This window comes from Populus euphratica, unplaced genomic scaffold (assembly GCF_000495115.2).
Source record: "Populus euphratica unplaced genomic scaffold, PopEup_1.0 scaffold587.1, whole genome shotgun sequence".
In the NCBI taxonomy this organism is placed as follows: domain Eukaryota; kingdom Viridiplantae; phylum Streptophyta; class Magnoliopsida; order Malpighiales; family Salicaceae; genus Populus; species Populus euphratica.
In genome coordinates this window covers 178,092-202,943 of record NW_011500215.1, presented here as the reverse complement: position 1 = coordinate 202,943, position 24,852 = coordinate 178,092, and the positions used below count along the sequence as shown (strand labels likewise).

Genomic DNA, 24,852 nt, shown 5'->3' with positions numbered 1-24,852 from the left:
ATGCCGAGAACTTGGCCAAGGCTTCCAACTTGCAGAGAGAGATATGGGTATAAGAGGATTTGGTACCATCTTTGGTGAGCAACAGACTGGGGATGTTGGGAATGTTGGAGTTGATTTCTTCTTCGAAATGCTTTTTGAAAGCTTGTCCAAGGTTTGTTTCATGATGCATTTTATTATATCTTACTTATACAATGAGAAAGAAGAAGCTTTGTTCGATTGTTACATATTTAATCTTTTGGATATCTTTGCGTACTGGTTCTTTTTCTGTTTCCAGTCTTCATCATGGTGTCTTAGTCTGATTGAACAGATAAAGTAAACCAGCAGTATAGTTTCTGCACTACAAAATGATGGCTAGCGAATTCAGTATATGTAATAGTAACTGGGTTGTATTTCTATTGTCATCGGTTTAAACTTTCTGTTGTTCTATTTTTGCTGCCCTTAACCCTCTTGAACTTTGTTTTCAGGTTGATGAGCACAGGGTAATTTCAGTTCCTTATCAGTCAGTACAGGTGACTTCTTTATTCTCTGGTATCTTGCTAGGATGTAAATATGTTTGATAAACTATGTAACATACAGAAACTATGAATATTTATTGTGCCATGTTCTAAATTTTCACTTGCATCAGTTTGCTTATGTTGATATGTAATGAAAGAATGGGTTTTGAAAAATCTGAAAGAAGCTTCCTCGGGACAGAAAAATAAAAGAAGAAGAAATCTCCACATTATATCTTGAGAAATATAGGCTCATGTGCTTGAGTTTCTTTGTATCAAAGAACCAGTTCAGCTAAAAAAAAAAAAAAAAAGTTGTTGGTAGAAAAAAGAATGGAAGTGGTGATATTTGAGTTCATGATTTTTTGCTCATTAAAACTCTGGTAACATGTTAAAAACCAGTTCAACTAAAAAAATTAAGCTATCAGCTCAGGTCAAAATAGTAATCTATGTCTAATCACTTACTTTCAGGAATAGAGTTAAGATTCTAGTCTTAGTAATCTTATGTTGTAAGATGGGAGATAGAGTTCACTTCCTGTCATTATCTAGGAAGAGAGTTCTCATGATATGATTTATATTATTCTCTAATATTTTGATAGCAATAAATTCAAATGAGCTTGTAGCTCAATGGTAAGGAAGAGTATGAGATGAGATATCAGATTCGAATCTTACCTTTATCAAAACTCTAATAGAATCAGAACACACTCGTATAAAGAAGAAGAAGAAGAAGAAGAAGAATTAATAATAAGTTCTCACTGAGGCACAAATATACAGGGAGCTTGTCATTAAGGGATAAGAGATTGGCCTTATGGATTATATAGCTGGGAAGCTTCATTTTAGAAGAGAGGAGCATGGTCATGAGTAAAAATCTGATGTCATGATATAGCAATAATTGGTTATAAGTGTAAAAGCTATATGTTAGCTCATAATTACATCAACATTACTGAAGAAACTGCCAAATTTCATTGAACGTCTTGTTTCTACTATTGATGTATGTGTAAAATGCAACGCAGCATTAGATCAAATGAGTTTATGATTGGCAATGATTTTTTACTCATATTAATCCATTGTTTGTGGTTTTCAATGCAGATTGATTTAAATATAAACCCTCATCTCCCTTCTGACTACATAAATTATTTGGAGAACCCCATGGAAATTATTAATGAAGCTGAGAAAGCTGCAGAGACAGATATATGGAGTTTGATGCAATTTACAGAAAATCTGCGTCGCCAGTATGGAAAAGAGCCTTGCTCCATGGAAATTCTATTGAAGAAGCTTTATGTAAGGAGAATGGCAGCAGATATTGGGATAACAAGAATTTATGCATCTGGGAAGATGGTTGGCATGGAAACAAATATGAGTAAAAAGGTTTTTAAGCTGATGACAGATTCAATGTCATCTGAAATGCATAGAAACTCTTTGTTTTTTGATGGAAACGAAATAAAGGTAATTTCTACAATATTTTTATACCTTTATTGATTGGTTTCTCTTTTCTTTGACACATGCTTACATTCAATGATGTGATAAATAATAATGCCCTTGGGTCCATAGAGGCGAAGAACGAGAAGAAATGGAAACTTTGACCCAAATTTTATGTTACTGAGTAGTGTGGATATAAGAAAATATGTATGATGCTCTTCTATACTTGATCACTTTAACATTGCTAATGTAGAGTTTTCACTCTTGTCTTCTGTATCAATATGGATTCAAGATATCTTCATTGATATAATCTACCAGTTATATTTAGGGTTCTTTAAAGATTTCTTTGGAATTTAAACATTGTCTTTTAACTGTTTTTTTCTCGTTAATTATTTACAGGCTGAACTTCTTTTGGAGCTACCGAGAGCACAACTGCTAAATTGGATCTTTCAATGCATAGCAGAACTCCATGCTTGCCTGCCGGCCCTTATAAAATACTAGTATCATTTACTCTACAGAATTAGCCCTTCCATGAACTTTCCCTTTTGCACAGTCTCACCAGTGATTCTTGAAGAGGCAAACAAGAATGCGTATTTCCAAGTTTTGTTCCCTCTGGTCTAAAGTGCGTGTGATATTTCATGAAGATGTTCCAAACCAAAACTGAGCACCAAACTAACAAATATTTAGAAACATGCTTATTTCATGTCATGGCGCGCGGTTGGGATTATACTGAGGCATTATGTCAAGGTGAGTCACGAAAGCTTCTGTTTCTTGTTCAAACCATTACCGCTCTTGACTAGCTATGACTTCGCAGGATACACAGGTGTAAAGTGGTTGGATTAAGTCATTCTCGTGCTACAAAGAGCAGTTTTCACTGGGAGAAGACCGAGCATATTGGTGATGGTGACCGTGACATATCTCGTTATCATCTTTTCAGCATGAACAAGATGTACAGTATGAATTCAGCAAGGGGAGTGAGCACTGCTCATTTTTCTGCGCCATTGTCACAAAGAAGCTTCCCTATCGGTTGGTGCTAAAGAATCAATAATGTTATTAACTACATCTTGGCATGCATTTTTGAGAGATGCATGATGATGGTCAGAAGGATGGTTTGTGTTGTTTATAGGTGGTTTAGGAAAACATCTACTTCTTTCAGAAATCCGTGCTGAATTGCCACGAGATAACTGGGGACAATTTGTAAAGAGAGAAGGCATGGTGATTGTAATTGTTGAACACCATGATTTACCCTTGTGCCTCTGTGTATCAAAAAGTCTGCTCCATCGGTGTCTACTATCGGTCAATCACCCCAATTTTGTGTGTATGAACGGTCCAGGTTAGCCCAGTGGATCCCTGTCTTGTTAATTTTGGAAATACGGCTCATTAAATACAATTATCATGATAACATTACAAATTAAAATATTAAATAAAATCAAAGGCCTTGCCTCGCCACTCGGTTTTTTACAAGCTTGTGAACTACAGTAGTTTTCTAATGGGTTTTCCACCGATGAAAAAAAAATAAAATGCATACGAGATTGATTTAATATGATTTGATCAATTTGATAAATTTAAAAATATATGAAGTTCTAAAAATGACTTGAATAATTATTAAAAAAATAATTTTATTAAAAAAATTTAAAAAGATATCTTAAAAAATAAAAATTAGATGAAAATATATTAGATCAATCTATATCAATTTATATTAACCGCTAAATTTATAACCTGAATTATAAGGTTAGATAACTCTATAAGAAACAAATCAAAATAAATTCAATTCTTAATCAACTTAATATTAAAAAATAAAGTTGAAAAAAAAACCAGAAAACGAACAATTCGAGTCAATTTAGGTTAACTTGTCAAACTTGTAACCTGATTGATGTGACTGAGATAATTCTATAAAAAGAAAATCAAAATAAATTATAAAACTCAATTTCCAATTAACCTAATTAAATAATAAAATTGAAAAAAATCAATTAAATAAAAGACATAAAAAATGACTCTAGTCAACCTATCAATATATGTGATTTAAGTAATGAGATCAAAATATTCTCATAGAAAATAAACAAAAAAATTATGAAGTTTAATTTCAAACCTCATAGAAAGTAAATTGAAAAAAATTATGAATTCTAATTTCAAATCAGCTAAATATTAAAAGATAAAATCAGAAAAAAAATCAACTAAAAAACAAGTTCACTAGTCAAACCTACGATCCAAGTTATAAAACTAAAATAAGCATTATGGATTGAAATGATGTTATAATAGAGAAATATATTAACAAAAACTTAAAGGGTGTGGAAATTTTTTTTAACAAATACATATTATGGATTGGAATGATGTTTCTTTTTAATTTTAATTTTTTTATTCATTAATTCTTTTCAATTTTTTTATTTAATATTATTTTTATTGGGATTTGAAGTTGAAATTTTGTTTTGATATGCTTTTTTTTTTATGGTTATTAAGATCTTAAAAAAATATTGCTACATTAATTTAGAGCTTGGTTTCACAAAAAAAAAAGTTTGATTTTATTGTCACTAAGATTTAAGATTGACAATTGTTTCAATCTACTTATTTTTTGGTTATCTCAATTTAAAAAAATATATGATATTGGGTTAATGCTTAGTTACACAAGAAAAGAATATGAATTTATTATTTGAAAAAGATTAAAAAAAGCAAATAAAAAATGAAACAGAAAAAAAAGGAGCCATTTAAAAAAAACATTATGTAAGTGGCTTTTTATTTAAGTTTGCCTTAAGGATTTTGGAATATTTTCTTTTTGATCCTTTTAGTTTGGTTGTTAAACAGTTTGGTCTAAAATCTTATTTTTCTAGCATTTTAGTCATTTAAAGAGAGGAGAGATTAAAAAAAGAGAGGTAAAAAAAAACAATAGATGACAAATGATATTTTTTTGATAATAAAACTAATTGTTTTTTGTGTCAAGAGAAGAGTTTTATTTTTATTGTTTTAAAAGAAAGATATTTTTTGAATTTGGTTGGTTTTTTTATATATATCTTTAACATAATAAAAGCTAATTTAATATCAGAGACCCCTATAGTGTTTCTCAGGTGCTTTTAATATAAAACAATATGTGAATTATTATTATTATTATATTTTAATATGAGGAATTGAAGATAACAAATCAATTAATTAAGAAGTGTGCATTGAACTCAAATATTTCCATTTAATATTGCTTCCTCGCACAACCTAAACTAGTATATATTGAGAAGCCATCGATCATAATTAACTCTCATTAATTATTACAAGTTCCTTAACTTTTGGTTCTTCCCATAACTCCGCCATTAATATTTATCTCTCTCTTTTCGGGTATTAATTACTGTTGTGACGTTTTTCCATCCATACATAGACAGATTGGCCGATTTTTCTCTTAATTAAGGGAGAACCTTAATGATAAAGGTAAATTAATAAAATTAAGTAAATCCCAATTTAATTATCCCTTAATGTTATCTCTTAATTAAAATGAATTAAATCCCAATTTAATTTAAGTCTTATACGCGGGCGTGTAGATTGGACAATTTGTTTGGAGAGGCTTATTTGTTTCTCAAAGGATTTGGAACGGTGGGAGGGACTAAATTGAAGTTTTCACAGAAATTAGATACTTGAAATTAATAGTCAAGAATACATTGCCTTTTAAGAAATTAAATCCACAAGAGATACAGGGAGAACGGCTGGGATCTAGACGTGGATTAACCATCCCCTGATATGACAAGGCCACGGAGGAATAAAAGCTTTCTGACACTAAAAAATGGACTCACCGACGACACACAGAAAGAATAAAAACCTTACATTAACACCCTTAAAAGCAACCTTAGCATATAACTGCCCAATATATATTGCTGGTCGGACGATCTTATTTTTTATATGCTTATGATGATAGGACATGCTTTCCACTACCGCAGGTTGTCTCCAGCTTCGTCGAACTTCGTAATTCATGGCTCATGAGCAAATTGTTTATTCCACTGGAACGCTGTGTAACACCACTGTCTCAACGGTGAGTCCTGGTCCGAATCCAAACAAAACACCCCACTCAAGCCCTTCACCGGTGGTGCTTTTCCCTTCCTCGAGAGACTTGTTTCTCATCTCGTCCAAGATAAACAAAACACAAGCACTTGACATGTTGCCATAATCACTCAGAACGTTTCTTGTAGCTCTCAGTTTCTCTTCCTTTAGATCTAGCTTAATCTCAACCTGGTCAAGAATCGCGGGGCCACCAGGGTGTGCAATCCAAAATATGGAGTTCCAATCGTTGATACCAATTGGAGCGAATGCTTCAACCAGGCTTTTCTCTATGTTCTTAGAGATTAGCCCAGGAACATCCTTTAGCAGGTGAAAGGTTAAACCAACCTCACGTAAGTGTCCATCGATGGCCCCATCAGAGTCAGGAAGGATGGTTTGTGCAGCTGAGACAAGCTGGAATAATGGACGCTCAATGGAAGTGTCAGGATCAGCACCTACAATAACTGCTGCAGCACCATCGCCAAAAAGCGCTTGACCTACCATTGAATCCAAGTGAGTATCAGATGGTCCACGAAAAGTGACAGCAGTGATCTCAGAGCAGACAACAAGAACGCGTGAGCCCTTGTTGTTCTCAGCCAAGTCCTTAGCTAAGCGAAGGACGGTCCCGCCGGCGAAGCAGCCCTGCTGATACATCATGAATCTCTTTACGGAGGGACGCAGGCCGAGGAGCTTGGTGAGCTGGTAGTCAGCACCTGGCATGTCTACACCTGAGGTTGTACAGAATACAAGGTGGGTGATCTTGGATTTTGGCTGACCCCATTCTTTTATAGCCTTTGTTGCTGCTTCTTTTCCTAGCTTTGGCACCTCCACAACCACCATGTCTTGGCGTGCATCAAGAGACGGAGCCATGTATTCACACATGCTAGGGTTCTCTTTCAGTATCTCCTCGGTTAGGTGCATGTACCGTTTCTTGATCATAGATTTGTCACCTGTTCATGGAAATCATAAAATTAATCCCATTTGAGTTGTAAATCATTTAAAGCAGAATTAATACATATATCCGTAATTTGGTCAGTCATAATCCTCCGCCCCTTCTTTTACAGCTCCTTCAGTCGTTTTCTCTTTTAACACCAGTCACTTTCAAGAGTTAAATCAACTCCAGGTTTCTACCTAATCGCATGCAAGTAGCAGGGATCAAACTACCAGTATTTTCTATTGATAGATAGATATGTGTGTATGTCGACGGAGATCAAGCATGTAAGAATGAATTATTCCACGAGCGTTTTTGGATTAATTTCTTGGGGGTGAAGCATTATAATTAAGTGAAAATGCTGGAGTAGTAATGTGTGTGAGAACATATAAAATAGACACGTACACATGCGTTTGAATTTCTCCTTCAACTCCGTCATGTGTTCACTTTTGGTGATCCGGAAGTAGTAGTCAGGATAGTCAGCCTGGGAGACGCAGTTGGACGGGGTGGCCTTGCCAATGGCCAGGATGGTGGCTGGACCACTGGCTCGCTGGGCCTTTCTGATCTCCTCAATCGACGGTGCCATCTTTACGGGCAGCTAACTCTTTGAACGTTAAGAAGCTAGCTCGGGAACAGAGACAAAGACTGAAGGACAGCTGCAATGAAAAGATGGAAATTACTATCAATGGCATGTATGAAAGGAAGGTAACAGAGGGTTTTTATAAAGAGATGCAGCTTAGAGGGACTGCTGGTCCTTGGTAGGTTGGAGGGACGGATAGCTGGTTGGCCACGTGGGTATGGGGGTTAGGCTGTTAACGAGTGGTAGATGTGGAACCACATACCTGTATTCTTTGTTGAATTTAAAGTAGTTCCTGCATCCAGTGACGTCATTAACCTTTCCTACCTCACCTCCTCATAAAAAATAAATAAAAAATAAAAAATCCCAACTAGGATTCCCTCACCCGCCAGGCTAATCTACATTATCCAAGTTATCAACAATAATTTTTATTTTTATGGATTATTAGTTATAACAACTAATTAGATTATTTCAATTGTTTTAATTTTAAAAGCTTATGGATTCTTCAGCCAATTTTCATCACGAGACCAAGTCTATTTCTATTAAAAAAAAAATTAGATGGATAAACATGAAATGAGTAATCTTGCAGGGAGCCAATAAACACACTTAATTATTATATGAAAAAACACTCAAGGATTTCTTGTGGATATAGGATGTTAAAATATTTGATTCTTTTCAAGTTTTATTTATTTAATAGATGGAATAACTCATTTATAGCTATTCACAGTAGCGAAGGTATGTAGGGTCACGAGGGCAATTACACCTTTAACTTTTTTTTTTTAATTTTTTTATATTAAAATATATATTAATAATATCTTAGTAGATTTAATTTTCTTTGCTGGTTACCAATTAACCTAAGTTAACTATTGTTAACTTACAACATAATATAATATGTAATATAAATGTCCAATATATTTTATTAATCGTTTCCATTTTCTTTCATTAATTAACCCATTCTTCTTTCTTTCAAATTACTATTCTTACCTCTTGTTTTTGTAATTTTTTTTTAAAGTTCTAAGTTGTTAATTAGTTAAACAAATAACCTCTTCTGCTTCATGTTTTAAGTAAGTTTTCTTTATCTTTTCTATTTGTTTCTTTATTTAAATTTAATTTTATTCCTTTATAATTAGTTATTGAAAATGTTAATATTTATTATAATTTAAAAGTTTGTTGAATTAATATGTGTATGGATAATATTATATGCATATAGATATAAAATGAAATAGGTTTCTATGAATTAATAAGTATTTTGTTATCATATTGAAAATGGATGGTAATGAACTTACTAGTGATTAAAACATAAAATATATGACAACTCAAAAAATTAAGGATACTATAGAGAAATAAAACAAATTTAATATTTATGTTTAACCCATCTATAGAAAACAATAAGTCAGCGATAACAACATTAATTGGTCATGACAATCCTTTTATGCTATGATCTTAGCTACTCTTTATCATATATCAGTATAAAATTGTTATAAGATCTCATAACAGCGGGTGAGGAGATAGTTATTAACCTTATTAGTAGCACTGGTTGCTGACTTGTTATATGTGTTTTTGAGCGTCAAGCTAAGTAATGGACTCGCGCCATTAAGAATAAAACCATAAGGATGGGAGGCCTAAAACGAATAATATACTAGGCTGAACTGTTACAATTGTTACCAAGCACTTCACTAGTCCATAAAAGATTTAGAAAATACAAGCATTGAACCCGCTTTAAACTAAAAATAGATGAAAGACAGTTTGATTATATATATTAAAAAAATATCTTTAATGAGATTGATAATAAAGTTATTATGAAGAGGTTTTAAAATATAAAAACTTGAAAAAAATTATAACATAAGTTTTTTTTATTTTGAAAGTATTAAATTAATTTTGTTTGATATGAGTTAGTACATATATTTTAAATTAATTTCTTTATATAATGCATATCTATATGATACATAGTATCAAGTATTTGTTAATAATTTACCCCTTTATTTAAAAAATCATGGCTCCACCATTGCTTATGCATATTATATAATTTCAGAAAAAAAGAAAAATAAAGAAAGAATAGTTCACTCATTATTAGTTTGATGCACGTATATTTTTTGGTATATATAATTTCTTAAACACGAACTTAATTTTTAGTATTGTATTTGAATAAATAAAAAAACTATATAATGTGCGAATAATATTATACTTATTTCCATGCCTAACTTTGTTCATATAAAAGTAAAAATACATTAAATTCTCTAATTTATTGAATTTTCATGGTAAGAGATTATCAAGAAATCACTATTGAATTAAGGGCAATCACCACCTAGCTATTAAAAGGAAAAAAAAAAAAAGGAAGGAAACTTTTGTTAATTAGAAAAAAAAAATTATTTCAATATGCTAAGAATATAAACACAACAAAAAATTAATAGGATATACATACTTTATGTTACGATTGATTAAGTGTTGAAACAATTATCCAAAAATCATTATACTGTCAAAAATAAAAAGTTTTTTAATCTATGCCAAAACTTTAGGGTTATTTTGTATACATGGAAAACATAGACTTTTCATTAATCTCTTTTAGGTTGGACCAAAGACATTTTATATATAACCTAATTTTTTTGTAACTTCATCCATCATAAATGTGCTTGGCATATCACTAGAGTCTAATAAATTTTAAGCCTTAACTATCACTTAATTTGAAATGTACTTAATATATAGGTCATTTTAAAAATAATTTTTTCCTTACATTTTTCCACTTGGCATATATCTCATCACTTGAAAAATGACAATATCTTTATAAAGTTCAAAATATCTAAGTGAAAATACTTATATTTAAATCAAGAATACAACATATAAATAATAACGACCACACTTTATAATTAAACATTTTTTTCCATATATTACAATATATTGCATCCTTAAAATAAACAATTAATAAGAAAATAAACTTTATGAATGAACTTCCAATAAGTCAAATAGTTCCAACTTTATATATCTCAATATATATAGAAAATAATATTTTATATGCACATAAATCACTTTAGTTTCTAAAAATAACATAAAAATTATCCAAATAATCAACTAAAAAAAATGAAGTTAAACATCAAATAAGTTAGCTAGACTCATATGATCCATATGATCTTTATATTGTTTTGTTGGTAATGCTTTAGTCATGGGATTCACAACCATTAACTCAATGTTTAATTGCTCGATGAACACTTCATATTCCTTCATTTTCTCTCTCACAATGAGATTTTTTTATGTTGATATGCTTGTTTAAGCTTCCATACTTAATACTCTTAGAGAAGAAAATTACAATTGGTTTATCATAATATATCTTTATTGATCTTCATATGGGATTAAAAACTTTAAGATAAAAAGTAAATTTTTTTAACCAAATTGGTTGTATCATTGCTTTATAGCATGTAATGAATTAACTTCCATAGTAAATGAAACAACAATAGCTTGGTTAGTAATTCTCCAAGATACAACACCTCTAACAAAAAGAAAATGTATTCTAAAGTAAACTTTTTTGTGCCTACATAACTAGCAAAATTTGAGTCTAAATAACCAATTACCTCAAAATAATTAGCATGTCTATAAGTCAACTTGTAATCCTTTGTTACTTGTAGGCACCTAATGACTTTCTTGTCAGCTTTTCAATGGTCCATTTATGGATTACTTTGGAACCTTTCCAACATTCCTACTACAAATACAAAGTTAGGTTTTATACAGACTTGTGTATATATCAAACTGTCAATTATAGACATATAAGGAATGTTACTCATCAACTTCTTTTTCACTAATTTTATGGGCATTATTTCTGACTGAATTTATCCCCTTTGAAAATAATTGATAATGAAGATGCACAATTTAAAATCCTAAACCTTTCCAAAACTTTTTTCAAAATAGGCCTTTTAAGACATTTCTAATGTCTGTTGAGACCTGTCTCCGTGAATCTGTATGTCAATGATATAAGAGGTTTCACCCAAATTCTTCATATCAAAGTTTTGATAAAAAAATTGTTTTATCTCATGTAACAAACCCAAATCAGTACTTGCAAGCAGAATATCATCTATATATAAGACAAGAAAGACATATTTGCTCCTTCTAATCTTAAGGTATATACATTAGTCAATAATGTTTTAAAAAAACAATATGAGACTATAACATTATAAAATTTAATATACCACTATCGTGAGGCTTGTTTTATTTAGCTTACAAAACAAATTACTATTTATGTCACCATAAAAAACTTCAGGTCAGATATATGCTCTATTTTTTCCTTGATGGCATTATATCATATAGTAAAGTTAGACTCTTGAAGGTATACAATAAAGTCATTAAAAATTATTGGTCTTCTTATTATTGAAGATCTCTTTAATTCAATTTTTTTTTATTTGGGTTTACTTTATCAAGAACTAGTTTACCTTGAACTAATTGCTCTTGAATTGATTATTGCTCAAAATTATCTGAATCATTTTCTTAAACAATAATCATTTGTTGTTTATCTTTACGCAACTTAATTAAATCTTATGTTTCCTTAAATTTTATCATTATAGAAAAATCACTCCCACCAAAATTAAGATCCTTAATAACATTGATTACCTATACTATTCTTGTATTATGAGAAGGACAATAAAACTTATGTTTTTTAGAATTCACTGGATAACCAATGAAACATCTACTAGTTGTTCCTAGGCCTAATTTCTTTAGTTGAGGATTATAAATCTTTATCTCAACATGACAATCCTATACATATGTATGATTTAAATTAAGGCTTCCATCCATTCTATAATTAAAAGAAAAAAGAGTTTTAGACACAAATTTAAATGGAACTCTATTTGAAATATGCACAACATTTTTTAGTGCTTCACTTCATAAGGATAATAGTAGATCAGAATTACTAATCATGCTTTTTGTCATGTCTATAATTGTACAATTCCTTATTTTAGCTAAATCATTTTGTTATAGCGTGTCAGGCATTGCATATTATACGATAATGCCCTCTTTTTCATGCCCCTTTGCAAATAGACCTAGCATTTGTTTTTTGTTTTTTTTTTTGTAACTACCATAATACTCTACACCTTTATATGACCTTACGGTCTTTTCCTTTTGTTTCTTTACCTCATCCTTTTAGGCTTTTAAAGCATTAAGTGCTTTAGTTTTATTAAATAAGAAATAAAGATACATAAATCTAGAATGATTATCAATGAATGAAATAAGATATCTCAGACCATTCAAGTATGAAGTATTAAATTGCCTCTCAATATGTATTATTTCTAAAAATTTTGAGGTCCTTGTGGCACTTTTAGTGATCTTGTTAGTTTACTTTCCCTTTATGCAATCTATATAAGTACTAAAATTAATAAAATTAAAAGTATTTAAAATTTTATCATTCACTAATCTTTTAATTTTTTTAATGGAGATGTGACCTAATCTCTTGTGCCATAACTTAGAGGAATTCTTATCAATTTTACTCATTTTAATACTAGAATCAACATGTATTAATAAATAATTAAGCTTAAAAGTATGGTCTAAATCAATTCTATGTAAATCATAAATTAATGTCCCACCACTAATAAAAACTTTATTTTTTAAAATACTAAAAATATTTCAATCAAACTAAAAAATATAAGCAACATTATAGAGTCTAGAAATTGAAATTGAATTTCAAGAAAAAAATGTAACATAAAAGATATTTTTCAAATCTAAAATAAGTGTAGATTTTACAAATAATCTAAAAGTCCTTATAACTTTAACTTTAAAGCACATTTGATTTCCTGAATAAACTTAAAGAGCCCTGCATGGTATTAATATTATGGATTGTAGAACCAAAGTCAATCCACCATGCATTACTAAGAGCTTTAATGAAAAAATATTTATGGCATAATAAAGAGATGAGTTTACCTTTCCTTACGAGTCATTTCTAATACTTAGAGCAATATTTCTTAACAACATATTGTTATGTTTCCTCACTTTAAAGGTTGTTTTACCCTTCTTAGCACTTTTAGGTTTCTTAAGTTTCAATCTCCCTTTTGTTTTTAACACAGATGGTCAATAATTCATTAATTGATAATTTTTTCTTATATGTGTTATAAAATATCTTAAACGAGCTATATTTAGTAGGGAGAGAGTTTAAAATAAAATGAACAAAGAATGACTTGGGAATCTTAACATTTAAGGACTTCAATTAAGTAGTAATGTCTCTCATTTCCATTATGTTCTCGCACATACCCTTAGAATAGTCAAATGACATATCTGAAAGCCTTTTCATTTAGGTGTTAGCCAATGCCTTATCAAAATGAACAAATTGTTCCTCTACGACCTTCAAGAAATCTTTTGCCTTTGAGAATTAAGGGATGGAACCCCTAATACTCTTACTCATATAAGACTTGATAAGCATTAAACTTAAACGATTAGATCACTCCTTCCGATCATAATCAATCTTTTCTTGAGCATTACTTTATTCCACGAGGATGGGTGGTTCATCCACACACCTCATTGTAGAGTGGATACCTTCCTTTCAATTAGCAAAACTATCACCATATAACTATAGACACTAGATGTGTCAACAAAAACAGTAGAAGCTGCAATAACCAAGAAAATATTTTAATGCTAAGAAACATATACTTTATCTGCATTGGCCAATATCAATTTAGTAGTAAATTCTAACCTTCTTGTGGATAAAAGTTGCATCATGCATAGAACTTACTAATTCTATAGTAATAAAATTAATAGATAAAATATCAAGAATAAAATTTATTCACACCTAAGAGCCTAGAATAAAATTCATCATTCATGTCCACTTATTATCTTATTCCAATTAAATCATAAAAAATAATAACCTTCCTCTAAGGTCAAGTCATTAACTTTTATAAAATAATTGCAATTAAGCTATGTAACTTACAAGCACAGTAATTTAATAAACCTAAATATGATCATCAAAATAACTTAATAACTTAAGATGCTATGGCTACTACTAAGTTAATTAACATCACAATCTCATCATAGTATGTTAAATTGATATACCTTAATAATCATGTAAACTATATCATTATTTTTTTTATCATTATCAACAATAATAATAACTTTTTATAAATAAATATATCCGGTATAATAAAACTTGGAATTGTATCTAAGATCACCAAGAGACAAACAATATCAAAGTCATATAATTCGCATGGCCAAATTACTAATCTAAGCAATTTGAACGAAAAAATTGGCACCTCATTTAACAAAAAAAAAAAACAATTGTGTCTTCAAAGATTGCGATGAAATCTTCTTGGCGACCCCTTCATCCTTAGACGTGCTATATAGCTTTATCACCTTTAATTTGGTGTTGACGATCATTTTTTTCTTCTTATTTTCTCTTTCATTCTCGAAAACCATGTTGACCCTTTAAATTTTTGAAGCAACCTTTTAATTAGTTTTTTTTTAGATGTAATCCTTGCTCTTTTGATTGTTACTTTTTGTATTTGAAATAATTTATAAAATTAGATTTTTTTTTAATTTCATCCCCTTTCAGTTTTTTTTTCTCCTATCAGACTTGATTCTCATTTTTTTGATTGCTATTTGATTTTACTTTGGTAGATTTGTTAGATTCATAATTTTTTTAAAATTTTATCTTTCAATATTAAATTGATTGGAAATTGAGCTTCTTGATGGATTCGAGTCTAGGATTTCACGGGTTACGAGTTTAGAGGATTAACCCGGGTTTAGAAGATTTAATAGGGTTTGGTTAGTTTTTTATAATTTTCAAATAAATGTCAAATGATCAAATTACACTTTAAATAAAAAAAATTAACTGGCAAGGGCATTTTCATTTCTTCATCCTATTTTTTTGCAATGGATTTGACCAAGGGCAATTCAGCAATTTAATAAATATAAAATATTTAAAACAAAAAACAAAAAATGATTAGTGCGCTTCCACGTGAGGCAACACCTCCTTCTAAAGGGTTTCTTTCACTTATTTTTTTAATGGATTTCATCTTTCGGCGTTGTTTATTTTAAAAAATAGGCTTCGTGATCTTCTTTAGTCTCATTTCAATCATGTTATCCTAATCTTATGACCTCGATAACAGATTCGACAGTTAACCTAAGTGTTTTCTATATAGTTTTTAATATTGTTTTTTGTCTATTTTATACTTTAAAATTAAGTTTTTTTTATAAAAAAATAAACTTTGTTGATTTTGTCTTTTTACCTTCTAGTAAGTTATCCCATTCATATTATCTAACTCGTGAGGTATAATGACCTTAAATTGGGTATTTCTTTTTAAGTTTGCTTTTTCCAAATGTGGCCCAGCTCCACAAGAAGGGTTATGAATTTCGTATGTTAATTCGAGTCGATTGAAAACACTTTATTTCATTATTTTTTTATTTTTATTCTTTAACATCATATCATCTTGAAATTCAGTTTTGTTAATTTTTTTTTAAGAAGCATTCTTTTCCCTATATTTATCCTTACAACCTTTTCTTTAAATATTCTGTCCATCTATCATCATTTTTTTTCTATCATATAATTAAAAAAAAGACACTAGCACCACCCATTATTATTTTTTATATTTCAAAAACATCACCAAACCCGTCGCCATGCACAGACGTTCTATCCACCAAACCCAGAAAATGAAAGAACACTACTTATTGGGCATACGTGACCTGGACAAGCCTTCCATTCTCACCGTCGTGCAACCCACCGCGCATCTTTAGAAATGTAGATTCGTAACGTAGCAGGGGAACTTCTTCTCCATCTCGATTTCTTAACTTTTTCCCCCTCTGGTTCAGGTGCAGTGAGTTGACTCTTATATTTGGTCAACGAATCTGCTTCTTTGTTTAAGCCTTGCAGTTTTATTTTTTATATGTGATTTCAATAATTTGTCTTCCAGTTTTCTTGATATAATCTTGTGTTAGGTGATCTACAACTCAAAATTCATTACTCCACAAATGATTATTGGTTGTTATGGCTGCGCTGGAAATATTCAAATTTAATTTCTAAAATACAAGCAGAAATGAACTTAAAATTTATTAATCGAGATATAATTAAAAGATGATGATGTATGCGGTTACTGTAATAAATAAATGTATAAATAAATATTTTATAGCTGCAAATTACAGAAAAGTTCTGCTGCTACTCGACATTAACATGTGTGCACGATATACTATAGAACAGAGGTAAGAGCGTAGGTAGTGGAACATTTTCAAAGCTAGTTTTTATTTAATTTTTCAAAAAATAAAATAAACATTTGAAAGAGTTTGAATGATTAAACTTTTGAAGGAAAAAAAAATATTTAGTCAATCTATCTATATAAGGGTGACTTTTTTTTTTATCAATTTGTTTTATGTTTAAGTGTGAACGATATGTTCTGCTGATTTAAATTTTAATGATAAAAAATATGGTTAGAAAGTTAGGTTTTAGTAAAATCTATTTTCAACTTATTTTTATGATAAATTAAATACCTCATCACTCCTGAATCTTAATAAATTTATTTTTAATTTTAAAATACTATTAAATCAATCAAAAAACACAGAACTAAATCAAACATAAAAATTTATTCCTTAAACTTGACCCACTTTTTTCAACAAGATGGAAATTTAAAAACATAGTAAGTGATTAGTATTTTGATAATTTTTGTAGTTGTAATTTGAAAAAAATTATTTTATAAAAATTATTTTTAATTAAAGTTGATTTGATATTTTTATATATTTAGTTAAAATTATGGTCAAATTTGAAGTTGAACAAAAAATAATTTAATTTATTTAGTTAAAAAATTACTTTTCAAGTTGAGATTATATATATATTAATGATTTTGAATTTAAATATTATAGATTTAATTATTGTTATTACATCATGAAATAAATAATATTTTATATAAAATATTTTTATTATTCAATTAAATTATCTATAATTCCATCACGTATTAAATACATCCAATAAAGTCTATAATTTTCTTGGTTTTTTAACCAAACAACAGATTAAATATAATCAGGAATAAAATTGGAATGATAATTAAATTATGTAAATACTATGTAATTAAAAATTTTAATTAAAAATAAAAATAAAATTTAATTTTTTTTATTAAATAAAACCAGATTAAATATAATCAGGAATAAAATTGGAATGATAATTAAATTATGTAAATACTATGTAATTAAAAATTTTAATTAAAAATAAAAATAAAATTTAATTTTTTTTATTAAATAAAACCCGAGTCGAGACATTTAACTTGAATGCAGTCCGTCTATAATCATAAAATTAAACTTTACTGTGGACGCTCCACTGCATGGCGTAGGTAAGTTTGCGGAAAGTAGCTGAGAGCTACTTTCCGCAAACCTGTGTATGGTTTTAAATATACGTGGGTTCTCCGTATACAATAAACTATGTTCTGAGGGAACCAAAGGTCATGCCAAGTTCCAAATACAACAACTTCTTAAACAAAAGCCACTTTTCTCATCAAGAAAAATTTATTAACATCACAGGTTTTTTTTGTTGTTGTTGAAATGTAACCAGCCGATCATATAATTCGGTTGGTCATAATGACCAAACCAAAGGCCATGAAATGGAATTCGAGGCCACTCCGCCAAATTCTTGGCAATTACCACACGCTGCTCCAGCCCAAATTGCCGCGAGCACCAACCTTGAATAAAATGTTCGACATTCAGATGGAATTGTAGATATCACATCTACGTTCTTTAAAGAAGAAAATCTGGATCTTCGAAAGCATGAAATAGGTTCTTCTAGCTAGCAGATTGCCCAGAGATTCAAGCTCTTCAATTCATTCATCATAAAAGACAAGTTAACGAGGAGCAGATCACATTTCCAATATACACTCAGACCTTGTTTCACGGCTCATCAACCTGAGCTGCCTCTCTTTCTTCATCTCACTCCAGCAGATTCATGCATATAATTCCACCATCAAAAACTGAACTTGGAATAGGAAAGAAAGACACCGGCTGTGGATTTCTCGTATTCTTTGCACTTGTTTAGGGCAGTGGCCCATGGTTACTGGCTTTTATATGACAACCAACTTTAATGCTTGAAAAACGTCAGTGTAGAAGCAATTGATCTTACTCTTGATGCCTGAGATTTTAATTAATGAATTAATTTGCGTAGGGAAGGAGCTTTTACCGTTGTCTTCAATGGAAGTATAAATGTCGTCTGTATTTAAGTTGCTACTGTAAGCTCCATCTTCTTCAAGACTACGCCTAGTTTCCTACAAGCTTTCCTGGGTACGAAGCAAGATGCATAGTTATCAAGAGAAGACGGTACAATAATTATTCTGCACCGGCATAGCATAATTATTTTCTCACCCTAGCAAATTGCTTTGCTTTCGCAACTCACCATGGCCAAAACCAGAGATGTTCAGGTTAGACATCGGAAGATGCCAGGCAATAGAGTGTAAGAAGGCGGCAGTATCTTTATCAATATCGCATCCCTGTCATGTCTCAATGGATCAGGGCAACTTTTCTATAGTATCCGTTGTGAATTGCCTTGTAAAGTGTCAGATTACACGTTGTTGTAAATGCATTATTGGGCTGGAAAAGCAAAATGCATGAGACAGAAACAAGTTGCATCTTACTTGACAGGGACTTCAGTATAGTCACTGAAACGAACATTAACCAAGTAAGAAATCAAGAAGCACACGACGATGGAAGAAAATGAGGAAAAGAGGCTCAAAATCAAAGGAAACGGGGCTGAAAAAACAAGAAAGCAAAAGGGTTTTGCATGCACAAAAAGTACTCGTCAAGTTTCAGGAGGTTGCCATGTCTAATTCAATCAATCAACGTTAAGTGTCAAAAGAAGTGATGCAATAACTTTCCTTCCTGTTCGACTCTCACGTAGCATATATAACACTCGTAATCAGCATGCATCTCATATCAAAATAAAAGGAAAGAAAGAAAGAACCACCCAAAGATCAAGCCTGCATGCCTGTCAAAGCCTTCATTTGAATATGATTCGAAGAATCAGCAGCAGAAGAAGCCGTAGTTAGCAAAGCTTCATAACATACTCCTAATCTCCTAACCCCAAACCCCAAAAATCTTAGCAAAAACACCATAAACAACCATAAAAAATGAGCACAACAAACATGACATTAACCACACAAACCAGATCCAAAATAGCCACCGCTCTCAACATAGAATCCTCCAAATCACACTTAGTCAACCCCTCCACACCACTCTAAACAAGGTTGTTGGATGTGAAAGTAGGTACTAATAATGGAAGAAGGCAGGGTTGAGGAGTAAGGAAGAGTTAAGGTTAGTCTCATGGCCATTCTACACAGTAAAATTATGAAGAACGAGTTGTGATCATGGGATTAATCCAGTGGTCTGAATTGTTTAAAGAGGATGCTACTTGGTAGATTTAGACGAGCTTAATAATCAATTCCTTGCCTTGATTACTGATGACATGAATCTCAGAAGAAGGGGAATTGTTATGAATCCAAGGAAAGATCTTACGTGGCAAGTAGTTAGCAATTAGCTATTTAGTTGGTCAGTTAGAATTCTCTTAGAAGTTCGGAGGAGGGAGATTGATTGTATAAAAGGAATGGTTGTCGAGAAACTTGGTAATGAAGAAATAAGAATTTCAGTTTACTAAAACTGTAAACTCTCCTCCTCCTCTGTTACTCTCTTATTTTCATTCTCAATCACTTCTCGAGTCTCTCGGTGGGAGTCCACGCTCTGTTGGCTCACTTTTAGCCACGCGGGGCGGCTATCCGCATGGTATTGTTAAGAAGATTTTAGCAGATTAGAGAGAAGCGAAGCGGTGGACCGGAATGCTCCTTTCAAACAGTTTAGGGTTTAGCGAGCGAAGGAAACGAGAAGGCTGAGGATTAGGAGGTAGCGTGGGAGGTATTTGATGATGTTTGTTTTTATATTTTAAAAATATTAATTTTATTTTTACTTTAAATTAATATTTTTTAATATTTTAATAATATGTTGATATAAAAATAATTTTTTAAAATAAAAATGTACTGATATAAAAATAATTTTTAAAAATAAAAATAAATTTTATTTTAATACATATTCAAATAAAAAACATTTTAGAAAGCAATATTACCAAATTACCACATTATCAAATACCCTTAAAAAAAAATAAAGGGTCGAAGGGTATGGCAATGTAAGAGCATGGAGGAATATGCCATCTCCCATTTTCTCTCCTCTCCTCTCCTCTTCTTCTTCCCTTCTATTGATTTTGCCTCCGTTGTTCTGAGGAAACAACGAGCCGGAATCAGGGATTCCCAGGGTTTGGAACAGCATAGCCCTCTAAACTTTGTTTCATTGGCTTACAATCATCTCTGTTATTACATGCTGCCAGGGTTAGCAAACACCGATGTCCCCTGGAAATGCAATCGGCAACCAACCCTCATTAGCCAGCTTGATCTATTTACACCCAAGAATTTTGAGATTGCTTCCACTGCTGAAAGGAGAATCGCCATATCATCCAGGCAAAAACTACTTTGAGGGCTGAAATTGATAAACGAAACAGATCCCTCTACCAGTTCTCCCGAAGTTGCTGTACCCTATGATTTAAACCCGAATTCTCAATCTTGCAGGGGTAAGAATCAACTAACCTTACAAAGACATTTCACAATTGTAGATCATGTTCATCTCTTGGCCTTGATAGTCCACACCACTTGCTAGCAAACAAGAAGATGCGTTCTACTGACAAGGAAAAGTGATGGCAACAATAAAAGCTGGTTTGTCCTCTATGTTCAGTAATCAATATACAGGAGTTGTGACTGCCGCAAAGCCAAACCAAATGGACGAGAAAGAAAAGAACGACCATTACACTCTATACACGCCAATAACATGCGGGGAGGAAATGGAGATATATCAAAGTTACAATAAGAACTAGATATCAGTCCACTCAAAACTTCGTACTGTGAAGGCACACCACAAATTCACTCATGAACTTGCACACTATAAAATGAGGATGAGGAGAAGGACAACGAGTACAACTACAGCAATTCCCAGTAGCCACCAGCACTGCCAAAAAGAAATAGCAATATCACGATAACAACACTTTCAAGAATGAAAATACTTCCAAGTACAAAAGGCCACAAGTAATAGCTAGAATCAGAAGATTATCCCAAGTCCAAATTTCCACTCGAATTATAATTTTTTTAATATAAAAATAGAGCAATATAAATAGCACAATTAAATATGAATATTCTTTTAAGACAAATTATAACAGGGAACTTGTTGTGTGTTTTCTTTAACATATGATAGAACTATTTGGTTTTTTGCTTTATATGAATGAACTTATCTTAACTTTTACCCGACTTTTTCCACATTTCAAAAAGGCAAAATGGTAAATGAAATTATAACCCACCTTGTAAATCTGTGCTATTTTTTTCTTATCCTGGACCCTGGCTGCTAAAGGAACGGGAGAATATATGATGATAATTTTACAAACCCAATAAAGACAAACTGACTCGTTACTGATATTTATAGTGATTGGAAGCTATTTCTGCTGGAATGAGTTATTGACTGAAAAATAATAGCGCTGTTTATGAAAATGACAAAAACTTTGTCACATCTTTTTCACATTTCAAAAAGGCAAAAGTAATATAAACCCAAATACTCCATGCCACGGAAACTACATCGCAGAGGTGAAAAGCTACTAGCCTTACAAAGACATTTCACAATTGTATATCATATTCATCTAGGCCTTAATAGTCCATACCACTTGCTAGCAAACGAGAAGATGAACAAGGAAAGGTGATGGCAACAGTGACAGCTGGTTTTATCCATGTTCATTAAGCAATTACAAATGGACATGAATATACAGGAGTTGTGACTGCCATGAAGCCAAACCAAATGGACAAAAAAGAAAAGAACACCATTACATTCTATTGGGATTTCTATGTTTTTGTCATTTCACATACAATGCTATTATTTTTCACACACTTCCACCAGTACTGGTCTGTATTTAATGTTTTCACACAAAAATTCACGTAGAAAATTCCAGTTCCTGAATTCAATAAAAAGAAAACAGAGATGGACAAGGTGATGGACTATATATCTTTAACTAAGTGCAGGATGTCATCCCTTCATATTAGTTTATAACCTTCCAATCCTCTGGATATAGAAGAGAGAAGAATTTTGGGAGCCTATCCTGATTTAATTCAAGCACATGTGTACACTGTGCAGAAGAGAACATATTGAAATTTTTAAATTGTAACATTTTTCTTCTACTGATTAAGAAATGACCTAGCATTTTATATCTGAAAGCCAGTTTTGTCCAATGCTACCACAAGGCATAACATTGAGTCAACATTTATTAGCTCAACTTAAAAGAATTGACTACTTACCCATGAGCATTTAGATTTCACAGTTTTCGAAGCCTTGGATAGCTGAACTCTTGCTTGCGTTGTTGCAGTAGCAGAAGAATCAATGTTTGAGTGAATGTCATCTGTTGTAATCAAATAAATAAATTAGATATTGTAAGAGAAAAGCAAAAAAGGACACAAGTGTCAATTAAGAGTAACTGGCACAAAGGAAAAATCCATCTCATAGGGATTGGGGACTCACCAATAACCACACCCTGGTCATGTACTAGAACAGCAAGATCCTTGAATATTTCATTTGCTTCTCCAATTTGTTCCTCTATGTCTCTAATACCCTGTTCCCTTTCCTCAATTATGGCTTCATTAAATGCGACTTCATTATCCAGAAGTATTACCTCCTGCCTGCACGTTTTTGTTCAAGGACAAGAATCAATGAAGGTAGGCTGTTTGAATCTTCCAACAAAAGCAACAACGCTGCTCTTTTTTTCCTTCTTTGAAGAAAATGAATCTAGAAGGGATTTGTCAAGATTTCAACAAAAAAAAAAAGGGTCTCAAAGTGAATTAAGGGTAGCTAGTTTGCACTGGCATGTTAAGAAACGAGCTACACAAAACACATTACAGAAAAAGACACGCGATTACAATCCAATTCCGAAAAGGAAAGAGAAGCAACAACCAGACAAGTACAAACACAACCACAACCGATGAAAATTGACAACAATTACTTGCTCAAGCTTCTGTACAAACAGTGTAACTGATTTGACTCTGTATACATCAACAGATTTGCAAATTCAACTGTTTGAATATATCCCGACATACTTGCAAATGACAACTCAAAATTCCAAAAAGAAGCAGCAGGAACTTTGATACACGAGTCAAGAGTAGAAGTAGGCAAATAACGCAGATACCTTCTCTGTTCCCTTAAAAAAGGTTGGTTATCTTGATCCATACTAGCCACCAGATATTCACCAGTGCCAGAGCTGTATTCCAAAACAAGAAAAAAAAAACCCAGCAAAGTTAACAAATTCTGAAAGCTAACAGCAACAAAATAACAGGAAAAAATTAAAAAGTAGAAAAAAGCAAGGTAAATAAAAGTTAGTGTACTCACGAAGGAGGCAAAGAAGATTGAGGAGGAAGAGAAGGAGAGTAAGTGGACTCGCGCTCGGAGGCAAGCTGTTGAACTTTCTGGAACTCTTGCAATGTGAATTGAAAATCTCTTGCTAGCTTCGCATCTTCAATTTTCTTGCTCGGCTTCAATTAAGAATCACAATCACAATTAGTAGCATAAAAATCAAATTAGCAAGGCAATAAAAAAAATACATTGATGTCAGGATCGTGGTCGAATTCGCTCAACGACTTGAGTTTAGCAGAAGTCTCTTTAACTAACTGCAGAATCCGTTGCCTTGAATTATGCCTGTTAATGTGATTGAAGAATCGATGTTAATTAATACATTGATTTACAGAGGAAGCGATTGACACAAAAAAGGAAGACAGACAGTTTGTGTCGGTGTTCAGGAGTGTCCTTGTCGGTTCCGATGGCATCGACAAGACGACGAAAGCCGGCAACGGCCGTGTTGATCTGGAAAATACCAGCGGCCACGGCTTGCGATGGGCTTCTGGAAGTGGAAGAACTGGAGGAAGGTCTCTTCCCATTTTGAAAATCTTGGAAGCTCATGATCTTCCGCTTTCTGTCTAAAAACCAGTAGAGTGATTTGGAATTGAAATGGAAATAGAAATAAGAGAAGGGAGCGAGCAGTGATCCGTTACTGTGCAAAAAGGAAGAAGAATGTGCCAACCAGTCAAAAAGTCTTGCCAATAAAAGACTCCCCATTTATGATGTAAAAATAAAACTACAAACTAGTCTCCAATTTATTACATTTTTTACGAATCAGTCCCAACACTTTAACTTTTTTCTAGTTTTGGCTCATACTATTAGTTGGTCCTTACTGTTTAAAACTAGTTCTCTTGTTAACCCATACATAAACGAATTAACACATATTATGTTTCTATAGTAATTCAAAATAAACTAGCTTTTTATATATTTTTTTTACGGATGGAGCCAACAATAAAATTATATATATAAAAAAAACTTTAAATAGATAATAAGTTTTGAGGCACAAAATCCAGGGACGGTGTTGTAAATTAAGAAAATATATATAT

At 31.7% G+C, this 24,852-nt stretch overlaps 3 protein-coding genes across 4 annotated transcripts in view; 1 reads left to right on the top strand and 2 right to left on the bottom strand.

The window, feature by feature from the left end:
- Nucleotides 1–3,294, top strand: part of LOC105112215 (DEAD/DEAH box helicase) — a 9,652-nt gene extending 6,358 nt beyond the window's left edge. Inside the window, exons 11-15 of one of the 2 annotated variants that reach the window (XR_839714.1) lie at nt 21–151; nt 465–509; nt 1,578–1,934; nt 2,307–2,654; nt 2,722–3,294. Coding sequence is in view for 1 of the 2 variants with exons in the window: in XM_011007829.1 (XP_011006131.1) it covers nt 21–151; nt 465–509; nt 1,578–1,934; nt 2,307–2,408 (635 nt within the window). In the remaining variant the exon portion in view is untranslated. Of the gene's footprint in view, nt 1–20; nt 152–464; nt 510–1,577; nt 1,935–2,306 lie in introns of both variants that reach the window. The other variant, XM_011007829.1, reaches the window with a different exon arrangement.
- A 2,220-nt stretch (nt 3,295–5,514) lies between these two features.
- Nucleotides 5,515–7,543, bottom strand: LOC105112214 (chalcone synthase). Its single transcript, XM_011007828.1, has 2 exons — nt 7,252–7,543; nt 5,515–6,865 (listed from the first exon to the last, which is right to left on the bottom strand). The coding sequence occupies exons 1-2, from the start codon at nt 7,430–7,432 to the stop codon at nt 5,871–5,873; spliced, it is 1,176 nt and encodes a 391-aa protein (XP_011006130.1). The 5' UTR covers nt 7,433–7,543; the 3' UTR covers nt 5,515–5,870.
- Nucleotides 7,544–21,043: 13,500 nt separating this feature from the next.
- Nucleotides 21,044–24,493, bottom strand: LOC105112213 (syntaxin-22-like). The gene is made up of 7 exons (XM_011007827.1): nt 24,189–24,493; nt 24,013–24,106; nt 23,801–23,943; nt 23,601–23,672; nt 22,940–23,097; nt 22,720–22,820; nt 21,044–21,391 (listed from the first exon to the last, which is right to left on the bottom strand). The coding sequence occupies exons 1-7, from the start codon at nt 24,365–24,367 to the stop codon at nt 21,326–21,328; spliced, it is 813 nt and encodes a 270-aa protein (XP_011006129.1). The 5' UTR covers nt 24,368–24,493; the 3' UTR covers nt 21,044–21,325.
- Between the last annotated feature and the right edge of the window lie 359 nt (nt 24,494–24,852).